Consider the following 18,927-nt stretch of genomic DNA (forward strand, 5'->3'; position numbering starts at 1 on the left):
TGTCCAGGTCCATTTGAAGCTTGCCAATGACCATTTAGATGATCTAGAAGAGGCATGGGAGAAGGTCATCTGGTCAGATAACACCAAAATAGCACTTTTTGGTATCAACTCCACTCGCCGTTTTTGGAGGAAGAAGGATGAGTACAACCCCAAAAACACTGTTCCAATCATGTAGCGTGGTGAGGGAATAATCATACTTTGGGGGTGCTTTTCTGCAAAGGGGACAGGACGACTGCACCGTATTGAAGGGAGGATCGATGGGGTCATGTATCGCGGGATTTTGGCCACAAACCTTCTTCCTTCAGTAAGAGCATTGAAGATGGGTCATGGCTGGGTCTTTCAGCATGACAATGATCCGAAATACACAGCCAGGGCAACTAAGGGGAGGTGTAGCACCCTGAGGATTCGGCTGCTACAGGGGTATTGCACCTCAACCCAGAGGTGTGGTATTCCACTCCCGGGTAAGGATGGAGTGTGGAACTGAGCTCAGTTAGCTGCATGCACTACACACATCCCATTTCCGAGGAACAGACCGACGGTACTCCCACCAGTTTATGTGCAGGTACGACAGTGTCTGTTCCTGGCTGGAGTGGGAGGGGGGTGGAACATCCCAGTAGTGTAGGGGCAGATAGGGGGAGCAGCCTGGGTAAAGCTAGGAGCTCATTGGGTGCTGGTCACCTGAGCTCACACATAGAGGGAGTATATAAGGTGGGCACCATCTTAGATCAGGGTCAGTCAGTCAGCCACAGTCAGTCAGTCAGACAGTCTGTCTGAGAGCCTGAGAAGCAGAGCAGAGGAGAAGGAAGAGGGACCCAGAGGCGCAGGAAGAGGGGACCCCAAGAGCCCATAAGAGAGCTAATAGGGTGAAGGGTCGGCAACAGGGTACCAGATCCCAAGCTGGTGGAGGCCACAGCACTAATCCTCAGCCAGAGACCGGAGGTCGTGGGCAGGATCTGCCACGACCACCCACTAAATCCACCCGGAAGGCAGACCAAGAATAGGGTCAGGGAACCCAGAGACAAGGGTTTACCAACAAGAGGCCCGAGGGAGCCGGACTTAGGTGGATCCCTGGTGGGAACGGCCAGAAGAAGGGAGAGTCAGAAAGGAGCTCAGGACCACACTCCGGAGTTGCCTGGGAGTTGACCGAGTCCAGGACCTGGTGGACGCAGCACGGCTTGGGTGGTCACTGCTGTACACAGTGACCCGAGCAACACCAGTAAGTAAAACCCTGGAACTGCATTTTATGCCTCTGAGTCTCTTTGCTGCACCTTCACAACCACCATCCTCCACGGCTGACCCCCTGAGGCTATACCCCTCCCGTTGGGGGTTATACTACCAAAGCTGCACACATACCAACAGCCTCAGCGGACCCTGCTGCAGCGGCGGCCTTTTGACCGCAAATCAACGGGTGGCGTAGTCGACACAAAGAACTCTAATAACATCTGTAGGACTGCCACACACTGAGTTTGACACCCTGGGCACGGACCGGGTCACAGCCACTCGGAGACTACAACCCCCATCTGATCCGGCTCTGGGTATCCCTAACAGCACTGGCCCAGGGGGCGCGTCAACTTTGGCGTAGTCGGCAGGATAACGTGCCCGCAACAACCGGGTACTGCGTGCCTGAAGAAAAGTTCACCGTTACCTCAAAAAGAAGTCTCCCGCCGGTTCCGGAGGGTCCCCGCCAACGGACCCCATCACAGGTCGTTTCCCGCCGGTTGTCCGCCATTTGCAGCTTTTTCCCGCCATCCATGGAGTTTCCCGCCACTGGGAGACGATTCCCGCCATTTCCGAAGATTTCCCGCCTTGGAAGAGCGGACGCCATTATGGGCGTGCCAGAGGGTGGCAAAAGGCCACCTCCCATCGTGGGCCAGGTCGAAGAATGGCGTCAAAAGCGGAAACCGCGCCCACCAACAGAGACTGTGATGCTGGAAGTGTCCATCAGCGTGAGAGAACTGCCCCTGGAACTGACAATCACAAAGTTGCCCCGGGACCACCCTCGATGTGGGCGGAGACAGAACAAGAGAGCAAAGATGGGTGTCGCCTGGAGCAGTCTGGAGAGAGCGCACCCGGAGACAAGAGGTCTGGAGAGGAGTCCAGAGAGAGCGTACCCGGAGATGGAGGGAGAGACAGGCAGCACCGACCCAGTGGTCAGGAGCCTGCTGCAAGCAACAACCCCACTAGGCTTAGTGGAGATCCTGGCACAGCTTCCCCGAGACCGGGAGTGTGCACAGACCGCGCTGGAGGGCCTCGCACGGAGGATGGCCCGGGTACAGCGAGAGACGTTGGCGGAGTGGAGCCGAGAGATGGCCCAGCAGACCGAAACCCGACAGCGGAGCACGCCACCCGAGACGAGGAGACAGACCGCCTCTGAGGATGGTGCAGGAGGACTGAAGGCCGGAGACGGCGCCGAGAAGGGAGCTGAACGGACGGAGGCAGGTAAAGGGGACGTCTCTACCCCGAGCCGGGAAACCGCGTGCCTGCCCCAGCTCCCCGTCGCAGAGCCCGAAGTTCCCCCTGCCGTGCCCGTTGCTGCATCGTCACCGCCGCCGACTAGGCCTCAACCGGAAACCGCGGCCGCGACCCCTGTGACGTCACGCGCCTCGACCCTGAGCGTGGCAAAGCAGGAAATACCATCGGCCTGGTCGCAAGGCCTAGTACCCCCGGGCGCCGCCATTCCAACAGCGCCCCCTACCTCCGCGGAGCCACCAGCCTGGTCGCAGGGCCGAGTAACCACGGGCGCCGCTGTTCTTACGGTGCCCTTTGCCTTTAGGGTGCCCCAAGCCTGGTCGCAAGGCCTGGTTAACCCGGGCGCCGCTACCATCAATGCGCCCTCAACATCTAGAGTGCCGCACCTGGGTGAAGATCTATTCGCCCAGCATACGTGCCCGGATGGGCAGCCCTTCATATGGCCCCAGGAGTATATTCAGCTAGAACTCCGGAAAGAAAGACCCCTAGATGAACCCCTGATTCCGGTTCCGAAGCCCGTCAGGAGGACCCAGCCCCCGCTAGAGGAGGCACAGTTTGAGTGGGACCCCACCGGAGAAGACCTCATGGGGTTCACTCAGGAGACTCGGGCGGCCGCAGCGGAGCGTGCAGAGTGCTGCCGGCAGCAGCTCGAGGTCTTCGAGAGGGAGCGGAGAGAGAGGCGGGTCCGGGAACAGCAAATGCAGATAAGGAGCGCGGAGCAGAAGAGCCGGACCAGGAGGAAACCCCGTGCAGCTCATGGTCCCCGTGCCACCGGGACTGTGATAAAATTCAATATGCAGCACGGATGGGGCTTTATCAGAGACCATCAGACCCCCGGCGACGTCTTTGTAACCCGCAGAGACGTAGAAAGCCATCTGCCGGAGGGACACAGAGGTCGTGACCTGTATGTAGGGGACGAGGTCACCTTCACCCGGCACAAGTGTGCCAAAGGACCCTACGCCCTCCATGTGCATCGCCTGACGGAGGAGGAGCTGCGGTGTGAGGAGGAGCAAGAGGACCCGGACGGGTCTGAAGAATCTAAAGAAGGAGCAGGAGGACGCCGTCGTTAAAGTACGGTAAAGAGACTGTACATAGTTACCCGTCAGGGTATAAGAACTGTTCTAGTTAAAATATAGTCCCCGTTGGGACCAGCAGATTGAACTGAAACCCGTGTGTCCCTATTCCCACTGACCGAGGACTGAGAGCGGTCAATCCTCCCTAATACCTGGCCGAGGACTGAGAGCGGCCATATTTCCCTTGTATATAGTTGCGCTTCTTAAGGCGCCCCCTACCGGTTTTATAGGAAACTGTTTTCTTCCAAAAGAGACTGTCGCACTTTACCCGGTCACAAGTTGCACCGTGGCCGGAGGAACAAGAATGTTTCTAATGAGGAGTTTTATATGAAAAGTTTTATGATATATATATATTGTTTTATATGTTTATGATGTTTATGAAAAAAAAAAATTGTATGTTTTTGGATGTTTTGTTATTTTACAGCCCGAGGACGTGCTGTGATTTACCAAGGGGGAATGTAGCACCCTGAGGATTCGGCTGCTACAGGGGTATTGCACCTCAACCCAGAGGTGTGGTATTCCACTCCCGGGTAAGGATGGAGTGTGGAACTGAGCTCAGTTAGCTGCATGCACTACACACATCCCATTTCCGAGGAACAGACCGACAGTACTCCCACCAGTTTATGTGCAGGTACGACAGTGTCTGTTCCTGGCTGGAGTGGGAGGGGGGTGGAACATCCCAGTAGTGTAGGGGCAGATAGGGGGAGCAGCCTGGGTAAAGCTAGGAGCTCATTGGGTGCTGGTCACCTGAGCTCACACATAGAGGGAGTATATAAGGTGGGCACCATCTTAGATAAGGGTCAGTCAGTCAGCCACAGTCAGTCAGTCAGACAGTCTGTCTGAGAGCCTGAGAAGCAGAGCAGAGGAGAAGGAAGAGGGACCCAGAGGCGCAGGAAGAGGGGACCCCAAGAGCCCATAAGAGAGCTAATAGGGTGAAGGGTCGGCAACAGGGTACCGGATCCCAAGCTGGTGGAGGCCACAGCACTAATCCTCAGCCAGAGACCGGAGGTCGTGGGCAGGATCTGCCACGACCACCCACTAAATCCACCCGGAAGGCAGACCAAGAATAGGGTCAGGGAACCCAGAGACAAGGGTTTACCAACAAGAGGCCCGAGGGAGCCGGACTTAGGTGGATCCCTGGTGGGAACGGCCAGAAGAAGGGAGAGTCAGAAAGGAGCTCAGGACCACACTCCGGAGTTGCCTGGGAGTTGACCGAGTCCAGGACCTGGTGGACGCAGCACGGCTTGGGTGGTCACTGCTGTACACAGTGACCCGAGCAACACCAGTAAGTAAAACCCTGGAACTGCATTTTATGCCTCTGAGTCTCTTTGCTGCACCTTCACAACCACCATCCTCCACGGCTGACCCCCTGAGGCTATACCCCTCCCGTTGGGGGTTATACTACCAAAGCTGCACACATACCAACAGCCTCAGCGGACCCTGCTGCAGCGGCGGCCTTTTGACCGCAAATCAACGGGTGGCGTAGTCGACACAAAGAACTCTAATAACATCTGTAGGACTGCCACACACTGAGTTTGACACCCTGGGCACGGACCGGGTCACAGCCACTCGGAGACTACAACCCCCATCTGATCCGGCTCCGGGTATCCCTAACAGCACTGGCCCAGGGGGCGCGTCAGAGGCACTGCAAGAAGCATTTCAATGTCCTGGAGTGGCAAGCCATTCTCCAGACCTGAACTCAATAGAAAATCTTTGGAGGGAGCTCAAAACTCAATGTTGCCAGGCGACAGCCCAAATATTAAGTTCTGTTTTTCTATTGTATCAAATACTTACCTTATTTCATGCAATAAAATGCAAATGAATTTTGTAAAAGTGATACAATGTGATTTTCTGGATTTTTTTAAGTTTTGTCTCTCACAGTTGAGGGGTACCTACAATAAAAATTACAGACCTCTCCATTCTTTGTAACTTGCAAAATTGCCAGTGTATCAAATACTTATTTTCTGCATGTATGCAAACATTCAATATATGAAATCTGAACTGCATTACTGCTATATAAAATATACTTATGAAATTAAGGTAGTTCGTGCACAAACTAGCCAATTCGTGTGTGCCCACTAGCCACGACAAAGCAACCGTTCACTGATGGGATCCTTGTAAATATCTCTGTAATGGAGTGACGCAGTGCAAAACAGAAAAAAGAGGCAAAATCGGGAGCTCAGGGATTTTTACAAGGTATTTAAAGGGGTTGTCAAGCCTTTGTGTACATGTCTGCGGTCACTTTTTTGTGACCGCAGACTTGTGAATCCTCACAGCAAGCGAACTGGGCTCTGTAAGAATTCGCCGGTGCTGGGAGTGGGCGGTCATGTGAACACAGATATGCGAGTTGCATACTCCCGGTCACATTCCGACTAGACATATCGGGCCTCACTCAATTCACTTGTATCGACGGAGGCCGCACACCTCTAATCAGAACGTGACTGCATCTATGCAAATCATATACTTACGGTCGCGCGCCTGCCTGCTCCCAGCGCCAGTACCTGAGAATCCTGACAGCGCACAGTGCACGTGCTATATGAATTCATAAGTCTCCAGTCACAGAGTTACTGCAGTCTAGTACTCTAAGGCCGAATAACCCCTTTAATGCAATTTTATTGAGCAAGTGACAGGTCCTCTTTAAAATGCATCTGTCAGTAGGATCAACCCTCCTAAGCCATCTATATGGGCATATACGTCATAATAAGTTGAAGACAATGATACATTGATATCTACGATCTAATGTCTTATTTCAGAGTAATCCACATTCTTTTTAATATGTAAATTAGCTGTTAAGATCTATGGGCAGGATACTGATCTGCATGAGAATCTGAGTTTTGCAGAGATTATGTTCCCTGGTCTATCCCGTGCAAGCAGGACTTACATCAGGCAGCTCCACCCACCACTCTTTGCCTGAACGTTGGTTTCAAGCCTGTTAGTTCAGTTAGAGTCCTGTTTGTGCGTTGTCTATTTGTTTTTCCCGTTACTGACCTGGCTCATATACCCGTCCTGTCTGACCTCTCCGCTCCTGACCTCTGCGACGTATCCTGAACCTGTGCTGCTTGCCCCGACCTCGGACCATCTGACCACATTTTTGTCTTTGCCCTCCTGTGTCGCGTTCTCGTGCCCCTGACTCTCCGGTCAGCTGCTGCAGTGCCGGAGACTGTCCTGGAGTAGTACTTGGTGACTACCTGTGGCCAAGCCTAACCACACCACCAGAGGCTCTAGCGAACATAAGGTAGTCGCTTAGTCATGCCTCTCCCGTGTCGCAGCGTTACATTTACCCACTCAGCATAACAAGGAACATGGTCAGATATACCACAGCTCCTGAGCAGGGGAGTCAGCAAAAGAGAGAGTATACACACATTACAGCAAGGGATCACAACTGATTCTTTCTGTGAGGTAAAACAATTTTTAAACAGGAAGTGAAATGTTTTACCTCACAGAAAGCAGCAGCAGATCCTGTACTGTAATGTCTGTATACTCTTTTCCTTCCTCCCCTGCCCAGGAGATGTGGTATGATCAGACCATGTTCCTGTATGGTCAGACACAGCCATTACACAGTACACAGCTGGGGCACATTTATAAGATTATCTCAGCATTTATTTTAACACATTCAATTGTGAAACATTTTTTATTCCTAGATCTATTGATTAAACTGTACTTTGTTCGTGGGACAAACCCTTTAAGGGTGTAAATAAATAATTCTTAATATTTTTTTCCCTCAGTTTAAATGCCAGGAAATATCTACCAACATGTGTGCTAAATATGTGTAAATGTGGACCGGACATATGTCAAAAAAATCTCCTTTTGGCATACAGTACAGACCAAAAGTTTGGACACACCTTCTCATTTAAAGATTTTTCTGTATTTTCATGACTATGAAAATTGTACATTCACACTGAAGGCATCAAAACTCTGAATTAACACATGTGGAATTATATACTTAACAAAAAAGTGTGAAACAACTGAAAATATGTCTTATATTCTAGGTTCTTCAAAGTAGCCACCTTTTGCTTTGATGACTGCTTTGCACACTCTTGGCATTCTCTTGATGAGATTCAAGAGGTAGTCACCGGAAATGGTTTTCCAACAATCTTGAAGGAGTTCCCAGAGATGCTTAGCACTTGTTGGCCCTTTTGCCTTCACTCTGCGGACCAGCTCACCGCAAACCATCTCGATGGGGTTCAGGTCTGGTGACTGTGGAGGCCAGGTCCTCTGGCGTACCACCCCATCACTCTCGTTCTTGGTCAAATAGCTCTTACACAGCCTGGAGGTGTGTTTGGGGTCATTGTCCTGTTGAAAAATAAATGATGGTCCAACTAAGCACAAACCGGATCGAATAGCATGCCGCTGCAAGATGCTGTGCTAGCCATGCTGGTACAGTATGCCTTCAATTTTGAATAAATCCCCAACAGTGTCACCAGCAAAGCACCCCCACACCATCACACCTCCTCCTCCATGCTTCACGGTGGGAACCAGGCATGTAGAGTCCATCCGTTCACCTTTTCTGCGTCGCACAAAGACACAGTGGTTGGAACTAAAGATCTCAAAATTGGACTCATCTGACCAAAGCACAGATTTCCACTGGTCTAATGTCCATTCCTTGTGTTCTTTAGCCCAAACAAGTCTCTTCTGCTTGTTGCCTGTCCTTAGCAGTGGTTTCCTAGCAGCTATTTTACCATGAAGGCCTGCTGCACAAAGTCTCCTCTTAACAGTTGTTGAAGAGATGTGTCTGCTGCTAAAACTCTGTGTGGCATTGACCTGGTCTCTAATCTGAGCTGCTGTTAACCTGTGATTTCTGAGGCTGGTGACTCAGATCAACTTATCCTCAGAAGGAGAGGTGACTCTTGGTCTTCCTTTCCTGGGGCGGTCCTCATGTGAGCCAGTTTCTTTGTAGCGCTTCATGGTTTTTGCAAGTGCACTTGGGGACACTTTCAAAGTTTTCCCAATTTTTCGCACTGACTGACCTTCATTTCTTAAAGTAATGATGGCCACTTGTTTTTCTTTACTTTGCTGCTTTTTTCTTGCCATAATACAAATTCTAACAGTCTGTTCAGTAGGACTATCAGCTGTGTATCCAGCAGACTTCTGCACAACACAACTGATGGTCCCAACCCCATTTATAAGGCAAGAAATCCCACTTATTAAACCTGACAGGGCACACCTGTGAAGAGAAAACCATTTCCGGTGACTACCTCTTGAAGCTCATCAAGAGAATGCCAAGAGTGTGCAAAGCAGTCATCAAAGCAAAAGGTGGCTACTTTGAAGAACCTAGAATATAAGACATATTTTCAGTTGTTTCACACTTTTTTGTTAAGTATATAATTCCACATGTGTTAATTCATAGTTTTGATGCCTTCAGTGTGAATGTACAATTTTCATAGTCATGAAAATACAGAAAAATCTTTAAATGAGAAGGTGTGTCCAAACTTTTGGTCTGTACTGTATGTTTGAGTGGTATACATCTACATACTTTACATCTTACTGTATAGAGGTGCAGTCAGCTACGTTTTTGAAGAAAAAGAAACCCCTCATTAAAAGTGTAGCAAGCATTAGAATTGGTCAAAGTAGAGATGAGCAAATCGATTTCCAGCAACCACATTTGACATCCGTGGCTCCCGGGCAGGGACCCTGCAGGCTGCCTCCTACCTGCCAGAATCACAGACGCATGTTCTGATTAGTAGACTTAATGTCATTTGTGCTTCATGCCGCAACAATGACATTGTGCATAACCTAATAATCCAGGGACACTACCTAGTAGGAGGCGAATGGCTAAGGACTACTGACGTGGCAGCTAGATAATGGTCCTTTAAATCTATTTGGTCCTCTCTAGAAATGCTAATTCTTTTGACTACATCAGATTTTCCCACTGTGAATGCTGAATGTGCACCCTACATCATGTGAGCCTTATAATGCATCATTATTGTAGGCTTTATAAGGAGTCTGTCTTCCCAAAATACATTTTAAATGGGCTCTACAGTGTTGTAGGGGACTTAGCCCCTATAACAACCATACTAGCTCTGTACCTGTTACTGGTACAGTGCCTGAGAAAATAACTTTTAATTCATATGCAAATGAGGAGGCTTGGTGTTGGCAAGAGTTTGATGCGCTGTTATGTCTCCTCATTTGCATAATGGGGCTCTTTCCCCTTGTCTAATTGACAGCGCTCACTTCCTAGAGCGAGCTCTACCTGAATGCTGTCGGCATATGTGCAGATGTGTGCATTCACCTGCCTGTTGCCATTTTTCTGGCGACACTCGCTGCACTAATACACCCATAGTGAGCAGCGTCAGAAGAAAGGAGACAGTGAGGAGCCGCGTGCGCGCAGTCGCAAACACACCGGCAGCATTCAGACAGTTTCCACTCTGGAAAGCGAGCACTGTCAATTAGGGAAGGGCCCCAATATGCAAATGAGGAGGCATAACTGTGCACCAAGCACTGTTAGCCACTCCAAGGGTGCACTGAAGCCTCCTAATTTGCATATGAATTACAAGTTAGTTTCTTCCTAAATATTGACCATAAAAATCATTGTGCCTATGGTAAGTAAATCTAAGAATATGGGCACTTCATTCAATAGTACATTTACCCATGTAAATAAATTCCAATACACTATATTGTTGAGTGTATCAATAGAAAAGGGATCTTATGTGGGTACGCACCCACGATCAGGAATACAGCTTTACACAAATTATATATACTTTACCTTTCTGAACAGAACTAAATTGCTCTCAGCATCTTCTCTTTTGTGAACTTCTTCATCTAGCCTACAAGAGAAATTAATAGTGAGAAAAGTTCCCCCTAAATATTACATAAATAAAAGGAAACGTCTTCAAAAGACCACCTCTTTCAGGAGACCACCCATTTATCTAAACCAGTTTTCATGTGACAGATTTTCAGTTCTACCATATTTTAGCAATGCTGGTCATTTTCTTTGAGAAGACCACACCTTAGAAGATCTTTTTTTCAATGCTTATTTGGTGATGATATCAAAGAAGTTTTCTGTCTCTATCTTGTCTGTCTGTCTGTCAGTCTGTGTGATTCAGTTTGTTCTCATATGCTAATGTTCTTGTCTTTGGGTATGTCTAGACAGTCTGGCTGGACATCTGCCAGATCTTCAAGGAGAAGTCCTCTACCACACCCTAAAATTGATCAGTAATGGTCAGTCCGCTATCAGAAAGGCAGGATGTAGCCATCACTGAGCACAGGTGGTTTATATTGACATATGTCACTTCTTAATAATCTATGTAACTGTGCATATACTGTAGTAGTTCATAGACTAGAATGTAATTAATTGATGATATGTGGTTAAAAAGTACCCATGCCCCCTTTCTTTCCTTAAAAAAATATTTTTTCTTCTATCTCTAAAATAGACTCTTTTGTTCTTCTGTCACTTTTCATTCTTGCTTTTCAAACAGTGGATAAGTGGACAATACAATTTATACAGTATATGTGGAGGATTGTTTTTCACGCAAGTAGCAGAACACAATAAAGCAAAGAGTGCACAATGTATTCTTTAATGAAATGCTGATTGGACACATGAGTTTAATTACAGCCATTAGCATTTTATTTCAGTTTTCACTTGGGGAAAACTATTGTTAACCCTGACAGTTGGTTGGCATTCTGCCAGTTACATCCAAATGCTTTTGCTGTCATTCTTGTGAAGACCCCCATACAAATTAGACTAATGTTGGCTGAACCCGTAGATATCGGCTCGCTCTCTTGACAGTCTATACGTGGGGGGTCTCACGACTCTCCTCCAAGAGATGATCTCAGAGATAGTGTCCAGTTTTGGACCACTGATCCTTTTGTTCCTGGTGAGATAAGCTGTCACCAGAAGAGTCAAGCTGAGGCTCTCTCAGAGAGAACGCAGGAGTACTTAGCAAATCGAGCACTTGTGTGTATGGGGGAGTCGCGAGTAATAGCTATCGAGTGAACAATCTGCCGAACCATCGTTCACCCAACATCTATCTATTGTGTATGGTGGGCTTTAGATGTAATTTTCTATTCATTTAGCTAAATCCTTCAAGAGTCTTAAGACACCCATATTGAAAAGACAGCCACACCTGTTGATTTCGGCAGGACTAGCTGAATATCTTATGTATGGGGGCCTCTCGACTCTGCTCAGCATAAGAGGTCATGAAAAAGGATGATGGGACATGTTGAATTTTAATGCATGAACATTTTGTTCTCCTGAGACATAAGTCACCTTCAGAGGGGTGTGGTAGGTTACTAACATCACAGAGAAAGAGCAGTATATTCTCAGAAATAGTTTATCATAGAGTACCCTCTAATTTTTTATTTAGTTAAGACTGTTGGAAGCAGATTTTAGGGTTTTTCACATTTTGTTTTATTTTATTCATGCAATTTTTGAGCTAAAGCCAGGGAAACATATAGGAGGGACTTATCCTTCTTGCTGGATCTACTTTTGGCTAAAAAAAATCTACATCACATACTGCAGTGAATGCACCCTTAAAAAAATAAGTCTCAGTTGGAAAAAGAAATTTGAAGGTAGATTAAATGGATTTGCTAAGAGCTGCAGATATGTAAAATAAAGCTGAAGTGATCAAGATGGCAAACACTATTTGGACTTATTGTGACTTTGTCTGTTTAGGAACACTATAATAAGCCTCTTCTCAAGCTAAAATAGTTGCTCCTAAGCAACAAAAGTTAACACAATAATTTGAGAAAGGTAGACTAATAGGGTGGTGTAGTTTCATTGCCTCACTCATTTACAAAGAAAAATTCCAATCTCAGTGGCATTAACAATGGCAGGACTGTAGCCATGCTTTGTTGTTGGGTCAGCTTTTACTGACGTGCACACAAAACCTGTCCCTTTCTTCACAGTGACCTTATGAGTGACATATTCCATGGGAAAATTGGGAGAACAAAACCTTCACTATCACTTGTGTTCCCACTACTTTAGTAAGAATTATCATGAATAACAGTAGATAAAATTAAGGAATAAAATCAGAAACCTTCAGTAAATCCTTCCTAGGAAAAGTGGTGGCTCAAAAAGTTATCAGAAAAACATTCTTAGCAAAACTAAATTTATGTCAAAACATCTAAAATAACCGCAAAATAGCTCAGATGGGCAATGCATAGAAATTAGAAATATAATTTATTAAAAAGTTTTTTTTATTTTGTTTTTGTTATATAGAATACAAACTTCACTGGAGTTATAGAAACGTCCAATGCTACATTTCCATCTATATGGAGAACCACACCCTGTTTGTTCTTGCAATCGTTACCTGTTGGAGGCGCTCATTCCCATTTGATATGACATATCTTATCTCTTAATGCTGTTACATATGTGCTGCATAATATGAGCTCTGTTAGAAGAAGACATTTCTATTGTAAATAATTCAATAAGTTTTACATTTATAAGTGTTGTTTTAGTGAAAACTATGTGCCACAAGGGACCATGTCACTTCAAAAAAAAGTTCAAAACTATTTGTACTTTCCTAAATATGTTGCATATCTCTGGTCCGCAAGCCAAACGTAGGTTGTTCTGGCTAATTATGTTTGCTTTATTGATATTAGCTTGTGTATGTATTATTTACAGCTAACTAATGCAGTAAAATTATTCGCATTTCTTATTCTTATTGCATATGTCTAGGCTGCTCACAAAATAATTCATTTTTATGCAGGCAAACATAATGGTTACAATGATTTCTGACAAAACCTTGCATCCAATTTCATATTAAAAGATGGACTTGAGATATTTAATCTCATATTGTAATTTCCATCAGATGGATTGTCAATGTATTCTAGTTCATCTACATTTTCCTGTCACTGTTTTACAATACAATAAAGTGCCACATATGTTCCTCATCACCCATCTGGTGAAGAATACTGGTTTCAAATAATACATGATCTCTTTAGGATTCTTTGAGACTTGTGCCACCCATGACCCAAACATCTCACCTCTGCTTGAGAAAACTGAGATCCTCTGCCAAGTTGTCCCTTTCTACCTGGATGCGGTCCCTGTCCTTTCCCAGGGCATCCAGCTGCCTTCTTAACTCTCTCAACTCTTGTTGGCACAGGTCCTCTGCCCTTGTGGGTTCTTTAGACCTGACTTGATTGATTTCAGTCACCAGCACTGCATTCTGCTGCTCCAAGTAGCGAACTTTCTCTATGAAACTAGCAAACCGATCATTGAGTTCTTGCAGTTCTGCCTTTTCATTACTGCGTGTGGTCAGGAACTCCTGGTTGAGAGCCTCAGCCACTGAGAAGTCCACCCTGTCCGAAACTCGAACTGGGGTGCTAGACCTCACCCTAAAGGCTGATGAGGAACGACCAGCAGGGCCTGGGGATGGGCTCCCCAAATGCCTTGAAGTTGAAAATCTAGACGAGGAGTAGGATACTGGAGATAGGATAGGAGCCCCAAAAGTGCGTCTGTAGGAGGTGGAAGTGGTCCTTAGTCCAGAGTGACTCATGATGATGAGGGAGATATTGCTGCTCCAAGTGGTCTTTAAAAGGTTAGCTATAGAAATGCTCTTCAGTAATTCTGATAAGCTGTGAAGAAAGCCTGTGTCTAAAGCAGGCTGCTTTATATGACTGCATGGAGCATCATTGTGCCCCTCCCTATGGGACCACATGGATCTATTATCCTGGCCTTAGGGAGGAGGGGGCCTGCATCTCCATCCCACCACACCCACACTGTCAGCTGCTGGCCTCTCTGCACATTGTGCTTGTCAATGCTGCTAAGACGAAATTTTGGGACTTTGTTCAAGTCATTTTACTGTAAAGTGATTGTTGATGTCGCAGATTTCTGTACCTGAATATAATATCCTGCAATACATTTAGTAAGTCTTTTTTGAGTACCAGCACTCTACATCTCTAAACATGAATTAATTGTAGACTAAAATGTCCCGTAGTAATGTAAATATCAAGAAGAGTTTCCTTAAGTCAAATCTTAAGTGGTTGATTATATATACTGTTCTCAATGCAGGAAATATAGTTTTAGTTGACAAGTTCTCGTTTATACACATAAAATGCACTATCACAAGTAAAAAGTACCTATTTCAGGTCCATCTGGCACGTGATATTGTGATTGATCCTCATTGTCATGTAATGTGTAACAGACGTAGGTGACATCAGTTTCATGGGTCAGGACATCTGCTGCATGGGTAAGCACCAGGAGGAAAGGAGGAGCAGGTCACACTGTATCGGGTGTGTATTTCTTTACCTTTTGTGGTCACCATGGTAAATAGTGAACAAAGCAGAACCACAGTCAAGAGACTGCAGTGCTTAGTGTGCCTTACCGCAGTCCCTAAAGGAAAATATCACTATGATTTAGGTGACTAAAAGAGGGTCTAAAATTGTTAGACTATGTATCTCTCCTACCAGTCATATGGGAGGTGCTGCAGTGAGGACTAGTCACAGTCTCCTCATTGCAAGCATATCCGCTCTGCCTTGATTGACATCCTGTCCGGTGTTTGAGGCCTACAGGTTCTCTTTAAAAAGTGGTTCTCCTGCCGATAACGGGATCACTTAGCAGATTAACTACATACCCCTTATCATTCTATAAATTATAATTTAGATAAAAAATTCACATGTAATGTAAATAGTTTTGGAATCGTTAGTAGTTTGCCATTACAACTTCCAGCTTCAGGTTTTGTATAGTCATATAGGTGAAATATGTACCATGTTACCATATAAATGCCTATCCATAATTAGTCACATAGTTAGAGCGTGAAGAGGATTGTACAACCATAAGAGATGAGCGAATTGATTTGATGCAAATCAAATTTGTGTTGAATCTTTTGAATTCACTGAACCCTGCAAATTCAATCTGCAATTTGATTATCATGAATTTCCTAAAATGGCCACCACCCTTTGCACATTGCAGAAGATTGCATCAGCCAGAGAAAGCTCACATGACCTCAGACGCAACTAGATCGACGTCCCTATAATGGCATGCAGCTATCACGTCACGTGGTATAGCACAAACCAATCAGGAGATACTATCATTGCCTGTATAAAAGCAGAGAAAGGGAAGGCAGCAGCCATGTTGTGGTGAATCTGAATCATGAGAGGTTGTCACAGCTTAGCAATAGACATAGAGAGTGAAAGCTATACATCATTGAATAAACATTAGAAATAGTTGTGTGACATTATAGCAGTGAAGAACAGTTACCAACTGATCACCAATAGTCATATATGTTAAGGACACTTTGTGCTTACTGTGTTTGCGTTAGAGCTTGTAATAAGTTGGATAAAGTCTTAGGAGACTTCGGAGTGTTATACACATCTTTTCAGGGCAATAGTAGTACTTGTAATTTGCTGCAAATCTAATTTTTGAGGAAAAAATTGGGTAATTTGAATTTTAAAAAAATTGCTTATGTCTAACTATACTGTAGAATAGAGTCACAGGTAACAGACCACTGTTGTATACCATGTTAGCATTACTCTTAAAAATCATCTGGGAGGGAGCAAGAGCTGTTGTGTCTTATCAGATGCAGATCAGTAGTGCAGTGGACTCAGAAGGCTGAATTTGCCCTTTAAGGCTATGTGCCCACGATGCAGAAATGCTCCGGATTTTTTCCTGAGCGTTTCTGCATCTCCCTGGCAGAAAAAAACGCATGTGGATTGTACATGCGTTTTTCCTGCCAGGGACATGCGGATGTGAAGCGTTCTGCACATGCATTTCCACATGCGGGTTATCAAGCGCTTTCCAAGTGATTTTAGCATCACTTGGAAAGTGCTTGTCAACTTGGTCACACTATATAAATCCATGCAAACGGTATGGATTTATATACTGTGACCAAAAGAATGGTAAAAAATAAAAAAATAAATATATACTTACCCTCTGATGGCCCCCGGTGTCCTGCTTCACTCCATTCTCCGTTGCCGGCAGCGCGCGGTACACTGAAGGACCTGCCGACGTCAGCATCGCGTGACCCGTCACATGACTATGACGTCAGCGCAGGTCTTTCAGTCCATCGCGAACTGCCGGCAAGCGAAGAGAAGCACACCGCGGGCCGCCAGAAGATAAGTATATATTTATTTTTTATTTTATTCTTTTTTTTTACAGTTTTCTATGGTACCCGGGTCTGGAGGAGAGTCTCCTGTCCTCTAGACCTGGGTACCATCCGCACATTAGAACGCATGGAATGCGCATCTACATATACAGTGATGCGTAATCCATGCGATCTAATGCAAGTCAATGGCGGTGAAAACGCAGCGCTTCCGCAAAATAATTGGTAGTGCTGCGTTTTTTTCCGCAATGATAATCTGCAGCGGAAATTTCCGCAGCATGTGCACAGCACATGCGGATTATCATTGGGGAACATGGCAGGCCTTCTACCATGCGTTTTTTTAAGCGTTTTTGCAGCTGCGGAAATGCTTAAAAAACGCATCGTGGGCACACAGCCTAAGAGGAACCTGTCATGTCCTAGCTACTATCTACACTCCCCACATTGCTTTGTTAGTGATGTAATGTGCATCACTAACAAGCTTTTTTCATTAAAATTGGTGGTAATATAATGATTTTATAACATTTTATATACTTTGTCCTACCTGCTCGTTTTCAGTCATAGGGGTGTGATCCTCATATTCAGTCACTGCTGGCACCGCCCACGTATTTTAATATTGCTCTCGGCAAGCGCTGATAGTACTGTAGCACATGCGCAGTTTTAAATGTCCAGCTGCGGGTCCGCATGTGCGAAGTGAGGCTGTGTGGTTACCTAATACACAGCCTCACTGTGCACGCGCGGACCCGCGGCCGGACATTTAAAACTGCGCATGTGCTACAGTACTATCAGCGCTTGCCGAGAGCAATATTAAAATACGTGGGCGGTGCCAGCAGTGACTGAATATGAGGATCACACCCCTATGACTGAAAACGAGCAGGTAGGACAAAGTTTATAAAATGTTATAAAATCATTATATTACCACCAATTTGAATGAAAAACGCTTGTTAGTGATGTACATTGCATCACTAACAAAGCAATGGGGGCAGTGTAGATAGTAGCTAGGACATGACAGGTTCCCTTTAATTGGGCTAGTATGGCAGTCCCAGTTACATTTGAAATCATCAGTAATAAATGTGTCTTTAAATGTTGTAATGCCCTCCAAAAGTTCCTTTGCAAATTGTGGGGGGTACACAATTTGGGAGGTAAATGAGAAAATAAAAAAAAGCAGGAAAAGAAAACTAAATTGAAACAAATTTGAAATGCTATTGCCAATCTGCATTTTTTTTTCTAGACCCAATTGAAAAAATAATCCATGGTTCTGATGCAAAAAATAATACAGTACTGTGTATATGAGGATGTTAAAAGGCATTTTCCCATGAACAAAGTACATTTAATCAATAGATCTTGGAATAAAAATAAGTTCCATAATTGGATGTGTTTAAAAAATGTTTTCCTGAGATGTAATCTCATAAATTTACCCCTGCTATGTGCTATGTAGTGGCTGCATCTGATCATACCACATCTCCTGGGCAGGGGGGGAGCAAAAGACTATACAGATATTACAGCAAGGGATCACAGCTGATTCTTTTTGTCATGTAAAACATTTTCCTGCCTATTTTTGACTGTTTTACCACACAGAAAGAATCAGCTGTGATCCCCTGCTGTCCTGTCTGTATACTCTTTTGCTTCCTTCCCTGCCCAGGAGCTGTGTTATGATCAGACCGTCTTCCTGCATGGTCAGACATGGCCATTACACAGTGCACAGCAGGGGCACATTTATAAGATTATCTCAGCACAGGAACATTATTTTAACACATCCAGTTGTGGAGCACATTATTATCCCAAGATCTATTGATTAAAATGAACTTTGTACATCTGAAAACCCCTTTAAAACTTTTTTTTTACTTTAAAATGTATTTTAGTGGTCATGAAAAATTTTTAAAAACAGACACCTATTTAGTTTTTTCTTTCTATTTTCCACAGATATTGTGAAAAAAATATGAATCTAAAAATTTACTAAAAAATTAGGCCATATGTATAGCAGAAAAAGACAAAACATTATTTGAATATTCAAAGGAGAACATTTTTTTTAGAGCCCTTAAATACCACATATACGAAAAACCTGATGTGCCTGGTCATGATTGGGGGAAATGTCAAAAGGTGTGTCTGTACACAAAATTAATAAAACTCAAAAAAGGGTCCGTAGACTGACATGTAAATTATAGTTTTGCATTTTAATAGACATTGGCACAAGATATATAACAATGAAACAGAATGAGAGACAATGAGTTTTTGTTGATTTTTTTTTACGCTGCGTATTTTCAAAAAAATGCAAGTAACCTATTTTACTTAATGGGTGCAGAAATGGTGCAAGGAATCTGGAACATCAAAAACTCACTAAAAACTCATCGTGGGAACATAGCCTTACAGTGAAAGTACCCACCAAGATTCCTGGGTCTTGCATTATT

The 18,927-nt window shown here is 45.0% G+C and overlaps 1 protein-coding gene across 2 annotated transcripts in view; it reads right to left on the minus strand.

Moving 5' to 3' along the window:
* PRPH (peripherin) overlaps positions 1–14,113 on the minus strand; it is a 34,907-nt gene extending 20,794 nt beyond the window's left edge. Inside the window, exons 1-2 of one of the 2 annotated variants that reach the window (XM_073670223.1) lie at positions 13,467–14,113; positions 10,246–10,306 (exon numbers count right to left, since the gene is read on the minus strand). In XM_073670223.1, the coding sequence (XP_073526324.1) occupies positions 10,246–10,306; positions 13,467–13,978 (573 nt within the window). In that variant the 5' untranslated portion in view covers positions 13,979–14,113. The remainder of the gene's footprint in view (positions 1–10,245; positions 10,307–13,466) is intronic. The other variant, XM_073670220.1, reaches the window with a different exon arrangement.
* Positions 14,114–18,927: the final 4,814 nt, after the last annotated feature.

Source organism: Phyllobates terribilis, unplaced genomic scaffold, assembly GCF_046119375.1.
Source record: "Phyllobates terribilis strain yellow unplaced genomic scaffold, ASM4611937v1 Scaffold_2__4_contigs__length_985480577, whole genome shotgun sequence".
Classification (NCBI taxonomy): Eukaryota; Metazoa; Chordata; class Amphibia; order Anura; family Dendrobatidae; genus Phyllobates; species Phyllobates terribilis.